Source organism: Monodon monoceros, unplaced genomic scaffold, assembly GCF_005190385.1.
Source record: "Monodon monoceros isolate NGI ecotype Baffin Bay Population unplaced genomic scaffold, NGI_Narwhal_1 Super_Scaffold_2, whole genome shotgun sequence".
In the NCBI taxonomy this organism is placed as follows: Eukaryota; Metazoa; Chordata; class Mammalia; order Artiodactyla; family Monodontidae; genus Monodon; species Monodon monoceros.
This window is the reverse complement of record NW_021703776.1, coordinates 92,712,013-92,728,217: the sequence shown is the minus strand read 5'-3', so window position 1 is coordinate 92,728,217 and position 16,205 is coordinate 92,712,013. Positions and strand designations below refer to the sequence as shown.

At 38.9% G+C, this 16,205-nt stretch overlaps 2 protein-coding genes across 2 annotated transcripts in view; both read right to left on the bottom strand.

Moving 5' to 3' along the window:
• Positions 1-16,205, bottom strand: part of MGAM (maltase-glucoamylase) — a 221,947-nt gene that overhangs the window by 183,806 nt on the left and 21,936 nt on the right. The window lies entirely within an intron of this gene.
• Positions 871-11,962, bottom strand: TAS2R4 (taste 2 receptor member 4). Its single transcript, XM_029233074.1, is given in 5 exon segments — positions 871-902; positions 905-1,754; positions 9,485-9,539; positions 9,658-9,725; positions 11,858-11,962. Coding segments are annotated over 5 exon segments (1,110 nt in total).

Here is a 16,205-nt window from a genome sequence, read left to right as displayed (position 1 = left end):
AAATTCACCAAAAGTCAGGTGTTCCCACCACCAGTCCAATGACTCCTCTTGGCTTTCTACTGAATTCCATATCATATGAAGGGTACAATCTTTTGTAAAGGGGCACTCAGATTGTGTTAATTTCACTTTTTGGCACATGCTTTTGAATTTGGCTCCCTGGATTTGAAGATCCTTGAAACCATCCTGGATTGGGCTTCTTCAATCCTAACCACTTCCCTCCACTCATCAACTCTGGCCCTTCCCTTCTTTCCAGAACAAACCTAGAAATTCAGTCCTAGAGTTTCTTGGTAGTAATACCTCACTTACTGTCCCTCAGCAAGTTGAGGACCCTTTTTCTATGCATCTGACACAATGTACACCTATTTCCTTTGACGTTTCTCTTCCCTCCCTTTTCTCTCTGAAACTTTCCTTTCCTCTTTTTCTCTTTGCACCCTCTTGCCACGCTTTAAGCCAGTCTAATGGCTCCTGATGACCACTTACCCACTGCTGATCCCTTACCCAGGGCTCCTCAGCTAAACCTCAAAAATTTAACTAATGATGTGCCCTCTAATGTATTGCTTTATTTTGGGGAACTTCCCATTAAACTTCAGTAGCCATGGAACAGTGTGATGACTTCCATGATCCAGGTATGCAACGCCCATGCAAAATACATGATAAGCGATGCTTCAAACAAGTTTCTTACAGAAAGTGCCTACTTTTAAAATATTAGCAAAAATATACTGTCGAATGAATTGAAATACAGGCACTTAAAGGCCTAGGGAGTCAGATCAGCAATTCCAAAAATGAATTCCTCAGATAGCTGGGAAAACTGCCAACAAAATCTTGCGCCCCACGAGGTGACTCTAGCCACCATTGATTATTGAAATTCCACTATTTATTGAAACGAAGAATCTTCTTTGCTTTGTTTTCAGTTTAGGATGTGTGAGAATAATGAGAACAGAACGTCCCGGAGGGTAAATGGTGGAAATGATAACATAAATGGACTTGGCTCCCAAATCCACCCCTACAGAAGAAGAGACATAATGGAGCAGGGAAGCAATTGAATACAGAATGTAGAGTATGAGGAAGTATATCATCAGCTTCAGAGCACCCACAGGAGTCTCAGTCTGAGGATTCCAAAGAACAGCTGCATTTCTCTGCATCGTCTGTATACGTCTCCTCAAGGAACTGATTAACAAAGAAGCAGAAGTCACATTAATGATGAATTGGAGAAATGAGCTCAAGACCAAAGGGGTCACCAAAGACAAGATTCCCTCAGTGATGTCAAATACTGTGTCATTTCTCCCAGCCACAAATTCAGAAGGGGGTGCTTTCTGTCTGAGCACAACATACAGGAGAGTGGTGGAGACAGAAATCAGCATACAGACCAGCAGCAGCCAGGGCATCTTGGGGGAGAGATTTTGTTTCAGCAGGAGAAGCAGTGAGTGTTGGTAGTTAGCAATCTTCACACAGTACAAGGCATTGAGCAAGGTTACAAACCAAAGACTATTAGAGTCCAAAAACATCCAACATGACAGGAAAAAAAAAATGGATATGTAGACTGACCTTTCCATATTTGCAGAGATGAAGAAAACAGCATTCAGTCCCAGTATAAGAAACCTGGTGATGCCCAAGCTGAACAGGAGTCTATCAGAAGAGGAGATTCTGTGGCTTTTGACCCAAGTATTGTAACTGACTACTACAATAAAGAGATTCACGATGAGTCCTACAAAAGTCAAAATCACTGAGACAATAACAGAAAGAGAAAAGAATGTCTGAAGTGTCTTTAGTCACTGAGGATTCAGCAGTTGCGGTGTTGATGCTGGGAGCAGGAAAAATACTGAAAGGTACAAGTAGGCACCAGTACCAAGCCGGGAAAGATACTTCCTTTTTTAATTTTCCCCAGTGTGACAAACGAGCAATCAGTGGTCTAAGAGCCAGCTGCTTTACTGAGATGCAAATCTTCCAAGGATTGCATTACTATTTCTTCATTCATATCCTGTTTTCCCTAGAAATGCCTAATTAAAACAGCCAAGGTGAACCTGGGAGTCCACTTCTCCAAGAGAAGGAAAGCTAGAGCGAGGAATTATGGCAGGCTCCAAGGACTTCAAAAGCAAACGACTGAGTTCCAGTCCAGCATGTTTGTTTCACAGTGAATGCAGCTTTTCTTAATAGCAACCCCAGAACATGGTGGGAATTCTCATGCCTCCCTCCTACCCATCCACTACCCCAACCACAAAAGCACGGATTACCCAAATCCAACTTCTCTCTCTCTCCTCTCATCTGTTGATGTTGCAACCATTTTCTCCATCTGTCATTCTGGCCATGCCAATTTTATTCTTTCAACCCTTAGCATCTATAGCAATTTACAGTTATCTAATAGATTAAGTTCAAGAACCCCACACCTCCTGGAGAAAGCCTTTTTCAACTAGTTTCACCCTTTCATGATGATTCTTTTACTTTCATTTCTTCCCCAGGCACCTATATAGACTTGTGTCATAATAATTTGCTGTGATCTGCTTTTTCTTGGAAAAGAAATGTCAGCCATTTCATGTGTTTCCTTTATAGACCTGGTTTATGCTTAGAACACATGTGGCTACTTTCTCTCAGGCATTTAACTGCCAATCAAAGTATTCTGGTACTAGATACACAGTAATGTTTCAGTTATAGTTTTGTGGGCAAAATAGATAGTCATATCACTGCCCGATTTCCCTGTAGTTTCTTAGGTAGTAAAGGGTACAATATGCCTGGCAAATTACATTCTCAAAGACCATGAGTGAGTGCAAGAGTATGATACTCTTACCTACTCCAGCAGTTGGGTGAAGCCAAGCCACAATCCTGGATGCAGCCACATGTAGGTTACCAAACTAGCAGCAAGGTAATGCATACAAAGTCTTATTACCAAATCCAAATAGGAACAGATAAGAAGAAGGAGCTAAGATATGAAAATTACCAGGTCCAGAAGAGAAGAGTAAATTCCTGAGGCTCTTTAAGAAAGACGACAGGAAGGCAAGCCTGGAGGAACTCCCTGATCTAGAACCTAGCTTTCTGTACAAAACTAATGGGCACTGACAGAGGCATGCCCAGATCAAAGAAGTAACACAGAGTGAGTAAGCAAGGCAACAGTTAAAGCAAAGATTATATCAGAGCACATATCTCTACTTAACTATCTACAAAATAGATTACTACATTGAAGTAATTAAGTTAAAATATTATAACTACCACATTTAAACAGAATAAACAATATGGAGTAAGATATAAGAATTAAATGTTCCATACTTGAAAACCAGAGTTTGTGGTTACAAATCAAAAACATACAATGGATTCACAAAAACCAAAAAGAAAAGAACTCAAGCATAATACAAAGAAAACCTTCAAAACACAAAAGGAAAAACAAAAAAGAAAAACAAAGGAACAAAGAAGAAATATAAAATCGACTGCAAAACAAGGTTTAAAATGGCAATAATTATCTATCAATAATTACTCAAATGTCAATGGACTAAATACTCCAATCAAAAGACAGAGAATGGCAGATCTGATAATAAAACAATAGCCTACAATATGCTGCCTACAGGAGACCTACTTTAGGGCGAAGGACACAGATAGATTGAAAGTGAGGGGATGGAAGAAGATAGTTCATGCAATGGAAATGACAATAAAAGAGGGTTGCAATACTCCTATCAGACAAAATAGACTTTAAAACCAAGGCCATGAAGAAATAGAAGGAAAGACACTCTATAATGATAAAAAGATCAACACAAGAGGAGGATATTACATTCGTTAATATATATGCACCCAATATAGGAACAGCTAAACACATAAGACGAATGCTAACAGACATAAAGGGAGAAACTGATAGGAATACAATAACAGTAGGAGACTTTAACACCCTGCTCATATCAACGGACAGATCTTCTAGACAGAAAATCAATAAGGCAACAGAGATCCTAAATGACACAATAGAACAGTTAGACTAAATTGATACTTTCAGGACATTACATTCAAAAGAAACAGAATACACATTCTTTTCAAGTGCACATGGAACATTCTCTAGGACAGACTACACACTAGGACACAAAACAAGCCTCAACAAATTTAAGAGGATAGAAAGTATTTCAAACATCTTTTCTGACCACACGGCATGAAACTAGAAATCAACCACAGAGAGAAAAATGAGAAAAAAACGATTACATGGAGACTAAACAACATGCTACTAAAAAACCAATGGAGGACTTCCCTGGTGGTCCAGTGGCTAAGGCTCTGCGCTCCCAATGCAGGGGGCCCAGGTTCAATCCCTGGTCAGGGAACTAGATCACGCATGCCTCAACTACAGATCTCACATGCCGCAACTAAGACCCACACAGCCAAATAACAAATTTTTTTTTTTAAAAAAAAGAGTCAGTGATGAAATCCAAGAGGAAATTAAAAAATACCTGAGACAGGATTAAAGACCTAAATGTAAGGCCAGAGAGTATAAAACTCTTAGAGGAAAACATAGGCAGAACACTCTACGACATAAATCACAGCAAGATCCTTTTTGCCCCACCTCCTAGAGAAATGAAAATAAAAACCAAAAATAAACAAATGGGACCTAATGAAACTTAAAAGCTTTTGCACAGCAAAGGCAACCATAAACAAGACGAAAAGACAACCCTCAGAATGGGAGAAAATATTTGCAAATGAAGCAACTGACAAAGGATTAATCTCCACAATTTACAAGCAGCTCATGCAGCTCAACAGCAAAAAAACAAACAACACAATCCAAAAATGGGCAGAAGACCTAAATAGACATTTCTCCAAAGAAGATATACAGATTGTCAACAAACATATGAAAGAATGCTCAACATCATTAATCATTAGAGAAATGCAAATCAAAACTACAATGAGATACCATCTCACACCAGTCAGAATGGCCATCATCAAAAAATCTAGAAACAATAAATGCTGGAGAGGGTGTGGAGAAAAGGGAACACTCTTGCACTGCTGGTGGGAATGTGAATTGGTACAGACACTATGGAGAACAGTATGGAGGTTCCTTAAAAAACTACAAATAGAACTACCATATGACCTAGCAATCCCACTACTGGGCATATACCCTGAGAAAACCTTAATTCAAAAAGAGTCATGTACCAAAATGTTCATTGCAGCTCTATTTACAATAGCCAGGAGATGGAAGCAACCTAAGTGTCCATCATCAGATGAATGGATGAAGAAGATGTGGCACATATATACAATGAAATATTACTCAGCTATAAAAAGAAATGAAATTGAGTTATTTGTAGTGAGGTGGATGGACCTAGAGTCTGTCATACAGAGTGAAGTAAGTCATGAAGAACATAGGGGTAAGATGGGAAAAAAGACACAGACCTATTAGAGAATGGACTTGAGGATATGGGGAGGGGGAAGGGTAAGCTGTGACAAAGTGAGAGAGTGGCATGGACATATATACACTACCAAACATAAAACAGCTAGCTAGTGGGAAGCAGCCGCATAGCACAGGGAGATCAGCTCGGTGCTTTGTGACCACCTAGAGGGGTGGGATAGGGAGGGTGGTAGGGAGGGAGATGCAAGAGGGAAGAGATATGGGAACATATGTATATGTATAACTGATTCACTTTGTTATAAAGCAGAAACTAACACACCATTGTAAAGCAATTATACTCTAATAAAGATGTTAAAAAAAATACCTGAGACAAATAACAATGAAAATACAACCATATAAAATCTATGGGATGCAGCAACAGCAGTCCTAAGAGGGAAGTTCACAGCAATACAGGCCTTTCTCAAAAAACAAGAAAAAAATCTCAAATAACCTAAACTACCACCTAAAAGAATTAGAAAAAGAAGAACAAACAAAACCTAAAGTCAGCAGAAGGAATAATAGTAAAGATCAGAGAGGAAATAAATAAAATACAGATTTTAAAAAATAGGAAAAGAAACAATTAAACCAAGAGCTTATTTTTTGAAAGGATAAGCAAAATTGACAAAGCTCTGGCCAGGCTTTCCAAGAAGAAAAGACAGAGGACTCAAATAAACAAAATAAGAAATGAAAGAGGAAGAATAACTGACACTGCAGAAATACAAAAAAACCGTAAGAGAATACTATGAACAATTAATTATATGCCAACAAATTGGACAACCTAGAAGAAATGGACAAGCTTCTAGAAACACAGAGCCCACCAAAACTGAATTAAGAAGAAATAGATAATTTGAACAGACCGATCACTAGAAGTGAAATAGAAATCTGTAATAAAAAAAAAATATCTCCCAGCAAACAAAAGTCCAAGACCAGATGGCTTCACTGGGGAATTCTAAAATACATACAAAGAAGAACTTATGCCAATCCTTCTCAAACTCTTCCAAAAGACTGAAGAGGAGGGAACACTCCCAAAGTCATTCTATGAAGCCACCATCACCCTGATACCAAAACCAGACAAAGACACTGCCAAAAAAGAAAATTACACGTTAATATCTTTGATGAATATAGATGAAAAAGTTCTCAACAAAATATTAGCAAACCGAATCCAACAACACATAAAAACATGATGAAGTCGGATTCATCCCAGGGTCACAAGGATGGTTCAACATACACAAATCAATTATTGTGATACACCACATCAACAAAAGAAAAGACAAAAACCACATGACCATCTCAATAGACACAGAAAAAGCATTTGATAAAATTCAACATCCATTCATGATAAAAACTCTTACCAAAGTGGGTATAGAGGGAACTTATCTCTACATAATAAAAGCTATTTATAGCAAATACATAACCAACATAATACTCAAAGGTGAAAAGCTGAAAGCCTTCCCACTAAAATCTGGAAAAGAAAAGGATGCCTAGTCTCACCACTTCTATTCAACATAGTACTGGAAGTCCTAGCCACAGTAATCAGACAAGAAAAAGACAAGAAAAAGAAATAAAAGGTACCCAAATTGGAAGGGAAGAGGTAAAATTGTCATTATATGTAGATGACATGATACTATATATAGAAAACCCTAAGGACTCCACACAAAAGAATTGATAAACAAATTCAGCAAGAGAGGATACAAGATTAATATACAGAAATTGGTTGCATTTCTTTACACCAATAATGAAATATCAGAAAGGGAAAGTAAAAAAAAATCCCTTTTAAAATCACATCAAAAAAATACTTAGGAATAAACCTGACCAAGGAGATGAAAGACATACGCTGAGAACTATAAAACACTGATAAAGGAAACTGAAGGTGATTCAAAGAAATGTAAAGATATCCCAGGCTCTTGGATTGGAAGAATTAATATTGCTTAAGTGGCCATACTACCCAAAGCAATCTACAGATTTAATGCAATCACTATCAAATTACCCAAGACATTTTTCATAGAACTAGAACAAATAATACTAAAATTTATACGGAAACACAAAAAGACCCAGAATTGCCAAAGCAATCCTGAGAAAGAAGAACAAAGCTGGAGGCATAACCCTCCCAAACTTTAGACAATATTACAAAGCTATGGTAATCAAAACATCATGGTACTGGCACAAAAACAGACATATGGATCAATGGAACAGAACAGAGAGTCCAGAAATAAACCCACACACCTATGGTCAATAAGCTTCGACAAAGAAGGCAAGAATATATAAAATGGAGAAAAGACAGTCTCTTCAGCAAGCGGTGTTGAGAAAGCTGGACAGCTGCATGTAAATCAATGAAACACTCCCTCACACCATACACACACACACACACACACACACACACACACACACACACACACACAAACTCAAAAGGGCTTAAAGACTTAAAAATAAGACATGATGTCATAAAACTCCTAGAAGAGAACATAGGCAAAACATTATCTGACATAAATTATAGCAATGTTTTCTTAGGTCAGTCTCCCAAATCAATAGAAATAAAAGCAAAAATAAACAAATGGAACTTTTCAAACATATAAGCTTTTGCACAACAAAGGGAAACATAAACAAAATGAAAAGACCCTACAGACTGGGAGAAACTATTTGCAAACGATGCGACTGACAAAGGCTTAATTTCCAAAATATACAAACAGCTCATACAGCTCAATATCAAAAAAACAAACAACCCAATAAAAAAAATGGGCAGAAGATCTAAATAGACATTTCTCCAAAGAAGACATACAGATGGCTAATAGGCACATGAAAAAATGCTCAAAATCGCCAATTATCAGAGGACTGCAAATCAAAACTACAATGAGGTATCACCTCACACCTGTCAGAAGAGACATCATCAAAAAGTCTACAAATAACAAATGCTAGATAGGGTGTGGAGAAAAGGGACCCCTTGTACACCGTTCGTGGGAATGTAAGTTGTGCTGCCACTATGAAAAAAGTCTGGAGGTTCCTTAAACAACTAAAAATAGAGCTACCAGATGATCCAGCAATCTCACTCCTGGGCATATATCTGGAGAAAACTCTAATTCAAAAAGATACATGTACCCCAATGTTCATAGCAGCACTATTTACAATAGCCAAGACATGGAAGCAACCTAAACATCCATCAACAGATAAATGGATAAAGAAGACGTGGTGTATACATATACAATGGAATAATACTCAGCCATAAAAAAAAGAATGAAATAATGCCCTTTGCAGCAACATGGATGAAACTAGAGATTATCATACTAAGTGAAATAAGTCAGACAGAGAAAGATAAATATCATATGATATCACTTACATGTGAAATCTAAAAACCAATACAAATGAACTTACAAAACAGAAACAGACTCACAGACATAGGAAACAAACTTATGGTTACCAAAGGGGAAAGGTAGGGGAGGGATAAATTAGGAGTTTGGGATTATCAGATATACACTACTATGTATAAAATAGATAAACAACAAGGACCTACTGTATAGCACAGGGAACTATATTCAATATCTTGCAATAAACTATAATGGAAAAAAACCTGAAAAAGAATATATATACACCCACATATGTATGCTGATATATGGATATATATATGTATGTTGATATATGGATATATATATGTATGTATCTGAATCACTTTGCTATACACCAGTAACACAACATTGTAAATCAACTATACCTCAATTAAAAGAAAAAGTGTTAAATGTTCCAAAAAAGAGGGGGAAACCCAGTGTTGGGCAGTAACAGACCCAATTCAGAGGTTGATATACCAAGCTGTTGGGTTCTCGGTAGCAGGAGGTACTATAAGATGTGATCATGTTGGCTAGCGAGAACAACGAGTAAGCTGGCTCCATCTGAAGTTACTTCTAAAAGTTACTTCTAAAAGGGTCACTATGGAAAAAATGTTAACAAAATCCTTTCTCCCCCTGCATGAGAATTTGACCTTCAGTTAAATATAAATATCTTACGGAGACCTCCTGCTTCCTTGAGTGTGATGGATGACTCTTAGGTGTGTATCCCTTGGCTCAACCCTGAGAGCTATGACTATGAAATTATTACAAGAGAAATTGGATCCTTTGGGACATGAGGCGTTTATTTTAGGGAAGCTTCCACCCTTACCCAAATGTGGATCTCTTCTCCTTGCACCTGAACTGTATAACTGGCAGCAAGGACTCTGCAAAAGAAGAAGGTCTGACACTTCCCTGCTAGTGAACTGGATCCTTGAACTATACCCATCTGAGTACACTGCTGCCAGAGTGGCTTAAGACAGTCTTGTAAGTCTGACTACTTACTGGAAACCAAGAAGACTCACTTGTGGGTGTGCTGCAGCTGGGAGTCCAAACTCCACTACCTGGCAGATCTGTAGGGAAAGTTTTAGGGCAAACAGTCAAAGCAAAAGGGTGACTTAGTTTATTTGATGAAGGCTTTAAATAATGAGATCAGTCACGGATCAATAGGAATTACAAACTTTGAATTGTTTTCAAAAGAGTACCACTATTGCTTAGGAGGAAGAAAGAAGAAAACTTTTATTTCTTGGACTTTTTTGAGTGCTTATTATGTTCCCAGCAGTGTACCAGGCATCACAAATCTCAGCTAATCTTCAAAACATTTCTAGGAGGGAGATCTGGTTATTTCTACATACAGGTGAGGAAAACTAAGATCAAAGAGAGTAAGTGACTGCCAAGCGTCACAGAAAATCAGTGGTTAAGTTGGAACGTCTTTCTGAGACTGAGCTCTTTCCAGTACACTAGGCCGCCCCTCATTGGTTCATTCATTCAATAAATTGTTATTATCAGCCAGTCCCTTATACGTTAGGTGCTGGGGAAACAAAGAAGAATCACCCACAGCCCAACCTGCCTTCAAAGAACACACAGAATAGTGGGAGAGACAAATAGACTATTAGATTAGTGTATTAGGTGCTATAATAAGGAAAAACAAAGGGTACAGTGGGAGGGAGAAGGATATTAGAACAGGGGGAGAACTCTACCTGAAGACTCAGAGGTGACAAAGAGTGTGGTAAATTCAGAAAACAGAAGAATGGGGGGATGCAAGGAGAGGAAGAAGTGGTGACAGATAAAACTGGAAAGATAAATAAGAGACAGATCATGAAGTATCTACGCCATAGGTACAGATTTTGGACATAAATAATCATTACACAAATTTGATCTAACATTTTAGGAAAACACACAGAATAAGTCCTTAACTTTATCTGAGAAAGCCAGAGAAAGTTTCCTGGAGGAGACAGGTCTTGAAGGATAAGAGGATTTAACAAAGCTAGTAAGTGAGAAAGGGAATTCTAGGCAAAGAAAGCAGCTTATGCAAGAGTGTAGCAGCTAGAAGAGTATGGACATTTGGGAACTAAAGTAGTTCAAGGTTCTTTTGAAAAAGTAAGGAATTGGAAGATGAAACCAGATAGGAAAATAGGGGCCAAGTGATGAATGGCTTCTCATTCCAAGCTAAGGCATTTGGACTTTAACCAAAGCAATGGAGACTCACTGCAGGATTTTAAGAGAGGAGCGCCATGATTGTATGTTCACTGTATGAAGCCCACATCCCAGTAATGTGGAAATGCTTTGCTGGAAGGGGATGGAAATGGAAACAGGAAACTAGTTAAAATCCTGCTGGAGTCACTCTGATGGGCTGAAAAGAGCAGAAAAAGAGACTGGGGGGCATCTGAGAGAAAAATTTTTAGAGTACAACCAAAGGGATCTAGTGACCAAATGAATATTAAAGCTGAAGAAGAAGGAAGAATCTGGGATGATTTCCAAAATTCTAGTGCACTTGAGAAAACACAACACTTAACATATCTTTTAAAAAGACAAGAAGCATAGGCTTAAATAGGATTAGACATTCAAGAGATTTTAGGTGGCAGGGAGCAAAGGAAGGTGAATAGAGTATTCAGACAGCAATGTAGGTCTGACACCTATAAAAAGGGAGGGAGAAGGAAGAATTGGATACGAAGAGCCCTAGACTGCAACACAGTTCCAAAAAAGGTTCACCCAAGCTGACGGAGAGTCCTTGGGCCAAAATTGCCTGTTGGAAGAGTCTCACGTCTCAGTAGAACAGACCTACCTTAGTACTCCACAGTCTCCATCACTGGCTGACAGCAACCTGCAGGAAGTGTGGATCTCAGCAGCTGGAGCCCTCAGGCAACCTTGCTCCCCACAGCAGGAGAAGTGAGCAGTACATTTTCATGGCTGCCAGAAAAGGGATCTAGAGACAAAGATCACCTGTGCCAGAACCCTCTGGTGATAAGAGGATTGCTTTATCATATCTGAAGCATCTGTTTCAATGATGTAGACATGGAATACTCATTTCTGTGTCTTTATTACCCACTAGATGCAATGCTGTTGAGAATAAGAACTGATCTAGTACAGTGTTTGGTGCAGAGAGAGTGTTAAATAAATGTCTGTGGTATGAATGAACGAACTAGAATCAGGATAATCCAGAATCAAAATGGAGTAAGGAATTTATTTATTCCTGAAATATCACAGCAGCGTCTGACAGGTAGCCAGAACCCATCCCTTTCTCAAAGAGATCTGCCAGCTGAGCAGTAAGGGTGCAAACCTGAGCAACCAAGAAAGCTTCAGCAATCATCCCTCTCTGTGGCTGTGAGTGCCCTATTTGGCAACAGACAGATACCCAGGCTAGACGGAACATGTCAAGAAAGTCTACTCATGAACATCTGATAATATATTTTTCAGGGTTAACCTGGAAATATCACTCTGGTCACTGGGCGAGCTCCACCAAGTTACACGGACAATTTAATTATAGTGTGGGCAACAAAATCCACTCACTCTGCAAACTAAGATATGTCGAGAAAAAATAAGGTTCCTAATTTTGTCTAAAAGTATTAGAGTTTTTCTCCTGAGTCTCCACCTGTGGTTGAGGGGAGAGTTTAATCCAATGGGATAATGCAAAGAATAGCTTCAGAAAAATGTTCATCTTCTACAGATTTAAAAATAAAAACCTCTGAGACATCCTCCCCATGCCACGCTTCTCTCCTGCAGCGTTCAAGGCTGAGTCTGTGCCTGTACTTTGCTCCTACTGACTGCAAACAGGGAGCTTGCAGCCAGTCCTCAAAGAGGAGGAAAACCAGGACTCTCACCTACCCTACTTGCAATCCCTTTTCTTTCTCCCTCTTCTCCTTTCCACCATCCCCTGGGGGCTGAAAACAGTAGGCTTTCCCTTATATCATGTCCCCTTATACCACCAGCAACAATAAACTTCATGGATTCAGTGTCATAAGAGTAGGACTCCAAGAGGTACATACTTCCAGCTCAACCCTTGATAGGTTACTAATAGCTGATATTTGTTATGCATTTACTATGCTTTAGTTGCTAAAACACTTTCTACACATTTAATCCTCACACCAATCCCATGAAGGATGCCTATTTTATAGCAAAGGAAACTGTGAAGTCCAAGGAGGTTTAGTAACTTGCCAAAGATCATGCATCTAACAAGTGGTGGGGTCAGGATTTGAACCCAAATGTGTCATTCCAGAACTAACATTCTTAGCCACTACATTATACATTTTTCTAGTCCAGCAAAATGTAGAAATACCAGAAAATAATATACAAGCAGCAGCAGCACTTGTTGGAGGTTTATAAGGTCACTTTTGCTTTCTTAAAACAGAACTTCTCACAGATTATGAACAAATAACATTGACTTTCCTTTCCACTTATCCCAAATCAAGAAAATCACACACACAACTTGCAGATCCTCTAGAGAGCCCTGTTCATCAACAGCTGGGGAATATCAGGGATATTGTATTGGTATAAGGTAAAGAGCATTGGTAGGCTCTGAAACTGTTTAAGAAATGTTGGAATGTAATTTTGGGGGGAGTTTGGTTTTGTTTGTTTGTTTTCCATTCATAATCCTCCTGGGACCAAACTATGGTTCAATCTCATTAACTGTGAGGAGCTATGAACTTGGCCTAAGAGGTCAGAGAGTATCAAAAACGAGTAGTTCCACGAGACATGGAACGTAGGGGGCCCTGGTGGAAACTTGGAAGGTTTCAGGAGGTACTGTCATAAGTTGCTGTTGATTCCTGTGCTAAAGCCCCATGCAATACACCGAAGAACAGATGCACTTGGCACAGACACGTGGCTTAGGAACAAGCTCCAACATGTAACTGGACTCCAAATGTGGGGACAATTCTCATTCCCATACTTTGACCCTGGTCACAGTGTGGGAACCAAGCCATGCTCTAGTCCTTTGTGCATGAAACAACTAGATTTAAGAGTCTTAAGGGATTTAGCAACTAAAGTTAATTTATTGAAAGCAAAACAAAACAAACAAAATGGCCGCTTCCAGGATTTCTCAAAAATGGGAGTGAGGCATTAGGTAGTTCTTCCCCATGGCCTGGGACTTGGTGAGGAGCTGGCAAATTAAGTATTTTCCCTGATAGATTCAGAAGACCATATCCTCTCCAAAATAGCTAAACTTCCCTTCAGTGTGCCTCCAGCAACAAGACTCCTTTCCTCGGCAACCCACCCACTACTCAGACCCATATCCCCACTCCCACCCCAGACTTTGGTTAAGGGAAGTCCACATATTGATGAAGTTGCATAACAAAGTCTGAGCTTTTCCATGTGTCACCTCCAAATTTCTCTGAAAGCGGAAACAGGAGAGGGGTTGGGAATGCCACACCTATGAATCTGATTTCATTTACTCCCAGGGAAGGAAACTCTGCACTCAGCCAATTGGACTACCACAACAGGCTCCCTATCAGGAAATTCTACATTTTCCATCCATATTCCAGGCTCCAGTGGAATGAACAGTACTGGTAACTTGAGCAAGTTTACTGCAGCACATCTGAATCTGTTAGATCAGAGTAGGATTTCATGGAGCCTCAGGAGAAATTTCTCAGTCAGAGGAGGAGTCCTTCAGAAGTTAGCCAAAGGCACCAGGAAACAAACAACAGCCAGGCCAAAATCTCTAGTAAAATGTTATGTTCAACTAAAAGAGAAGAAAATCCCCACACCCAAAGCAGAAGGCAGAATCAGGAACTCAGGTAAGGGCTAAAGAATCAGAAAGTCAGGGCTAAGTAGAGAAGCTGTCAAAGTGACAGGAAGTAGGAACGAGTGTTCAGAGTGGGTGAGGATGAATCCCAGAGCAGGCTTTAGGGTGAACAAAGCAGACACCAACTGAGACAGCATGGTTATTCCACCGTTAAACTTCCCTGTGCTGAAAAGAAGCAGATACTTTTATTAATTACAGAAGTACTCGTTTCAGAATCCTTCTTTTTTAGTGAATTATGAATGAATATTAAATCATTCTTATAAGTTTCAACAGATACCTTTTTGAAAGAGAATTTTAAGTTATGTCAGGATTAGGAATTCTCCTAGCAGCCCCGAGAGGTATGTATCAATTTGAAAGCAAACAATACAGACCAAAAGACATTTTGAAAATGTCTATAATTTTGAAAATGAATATATAAATCAGAACCCAAGAATTCATTTTTGGTTACATATGGCAAAATGCCAAGTAATGTGGTGATCTTTCATGCTATGTCAGAATGTAACCCCTTCATAAAATAACAACAATAATAATAATAGCAGTATTTATTGATTATTTACTCCATGTGGGACTCTAAGCAGTTTTCATGTGTTAACTCACTCATTCCTTCCAACAACCTATCGAAAAAATACTATTACTATTTCCATTTTACAAATGAGGAAAGTGAAATAGAGAGAGGTTAAGAAACTTCCCCAAGGTCACCCAGTTTGTAAGGGCAGGGTTGGGATTTGAACACAGGCCGTCTGGTACACATTCTTAGCCCCAAAACTTTATACCTGAGAGCCCCATTAGTGATAGAAATCCAGATTCAGAATTGCCATGTGTCCTAAATATGTTTACAAGTTTGAGATCTCAAGCAACAATATTCTCATTGACTTGTCAGCACTGTTCAGTGACAGGAAGGAAATCAATACCTACATAATTTTATTAAAATAAAAGTGATTATACTTACAAAAACTGCTTATATTTTTTTTTATAAAACTCTGAAATTTTAAAAGCAGATATGCATCTTGGTTAATTAAACAAACTAAAAAACTGTTGGGATTTTTGCCCAGTCTAAAAAATTAAAAATGACTTGAAAATTGACTTTAGCAAAATGATAAAGGAATGCAAAGGACGACTGAAACTGAAGTAAAATGACTTAACCACCAGACTGGATTAGAACCTAGTATCCAAGGGTCTTGATTTTCATTCCACTGCTTGTCATTACACAGTGGATTTGTGGAAACTGGCCTCTTGTGGGAATTGCTGTTACCACACAATTCACGGTCTGTTACACTAACAGCTTCACCTACTGCATGCTGACACAATACACTGAGCTGAAACGATGGCACACATTGTCTCATGAATCTCTAAAACCCTGTGAGGTCAGTATCACAGTCCGCATTTTTAAAAGGGGGAAGAGAGGTAATTAAAGTAACTCACTTAAGGCCAAAAAGTCTTGGAAAATGGACAGAACCAGAATTCAAATCCAAGTCTGTGGGACTGCAATGCTTTTACTCTTTCCCCTGTAGATCACTACATTGCTATCAGTATAAACTTTAAGTTAAAGTTAATAATCAGATCATTATGTGGAGCTAACAGTTATTAAAATACAACTCCATGTCTATATAGTGAGTGTTTTACCACACTGACACTTTCCAAAGACTATTTCACCCTCTCCAAAACAACCATACAAGGAAGGAGAGGCCATGAGAAGTGTCCCCGAGTGGGACAGAATGAAGCAGTAGTGTCTCTCCTACTGATGTGACAGAAGTGGTGCCAAGGGAGGGTAAGGAAGAGCCCTGTAATCCTGAGCCAGGTCTAAGGACTCCTAGGC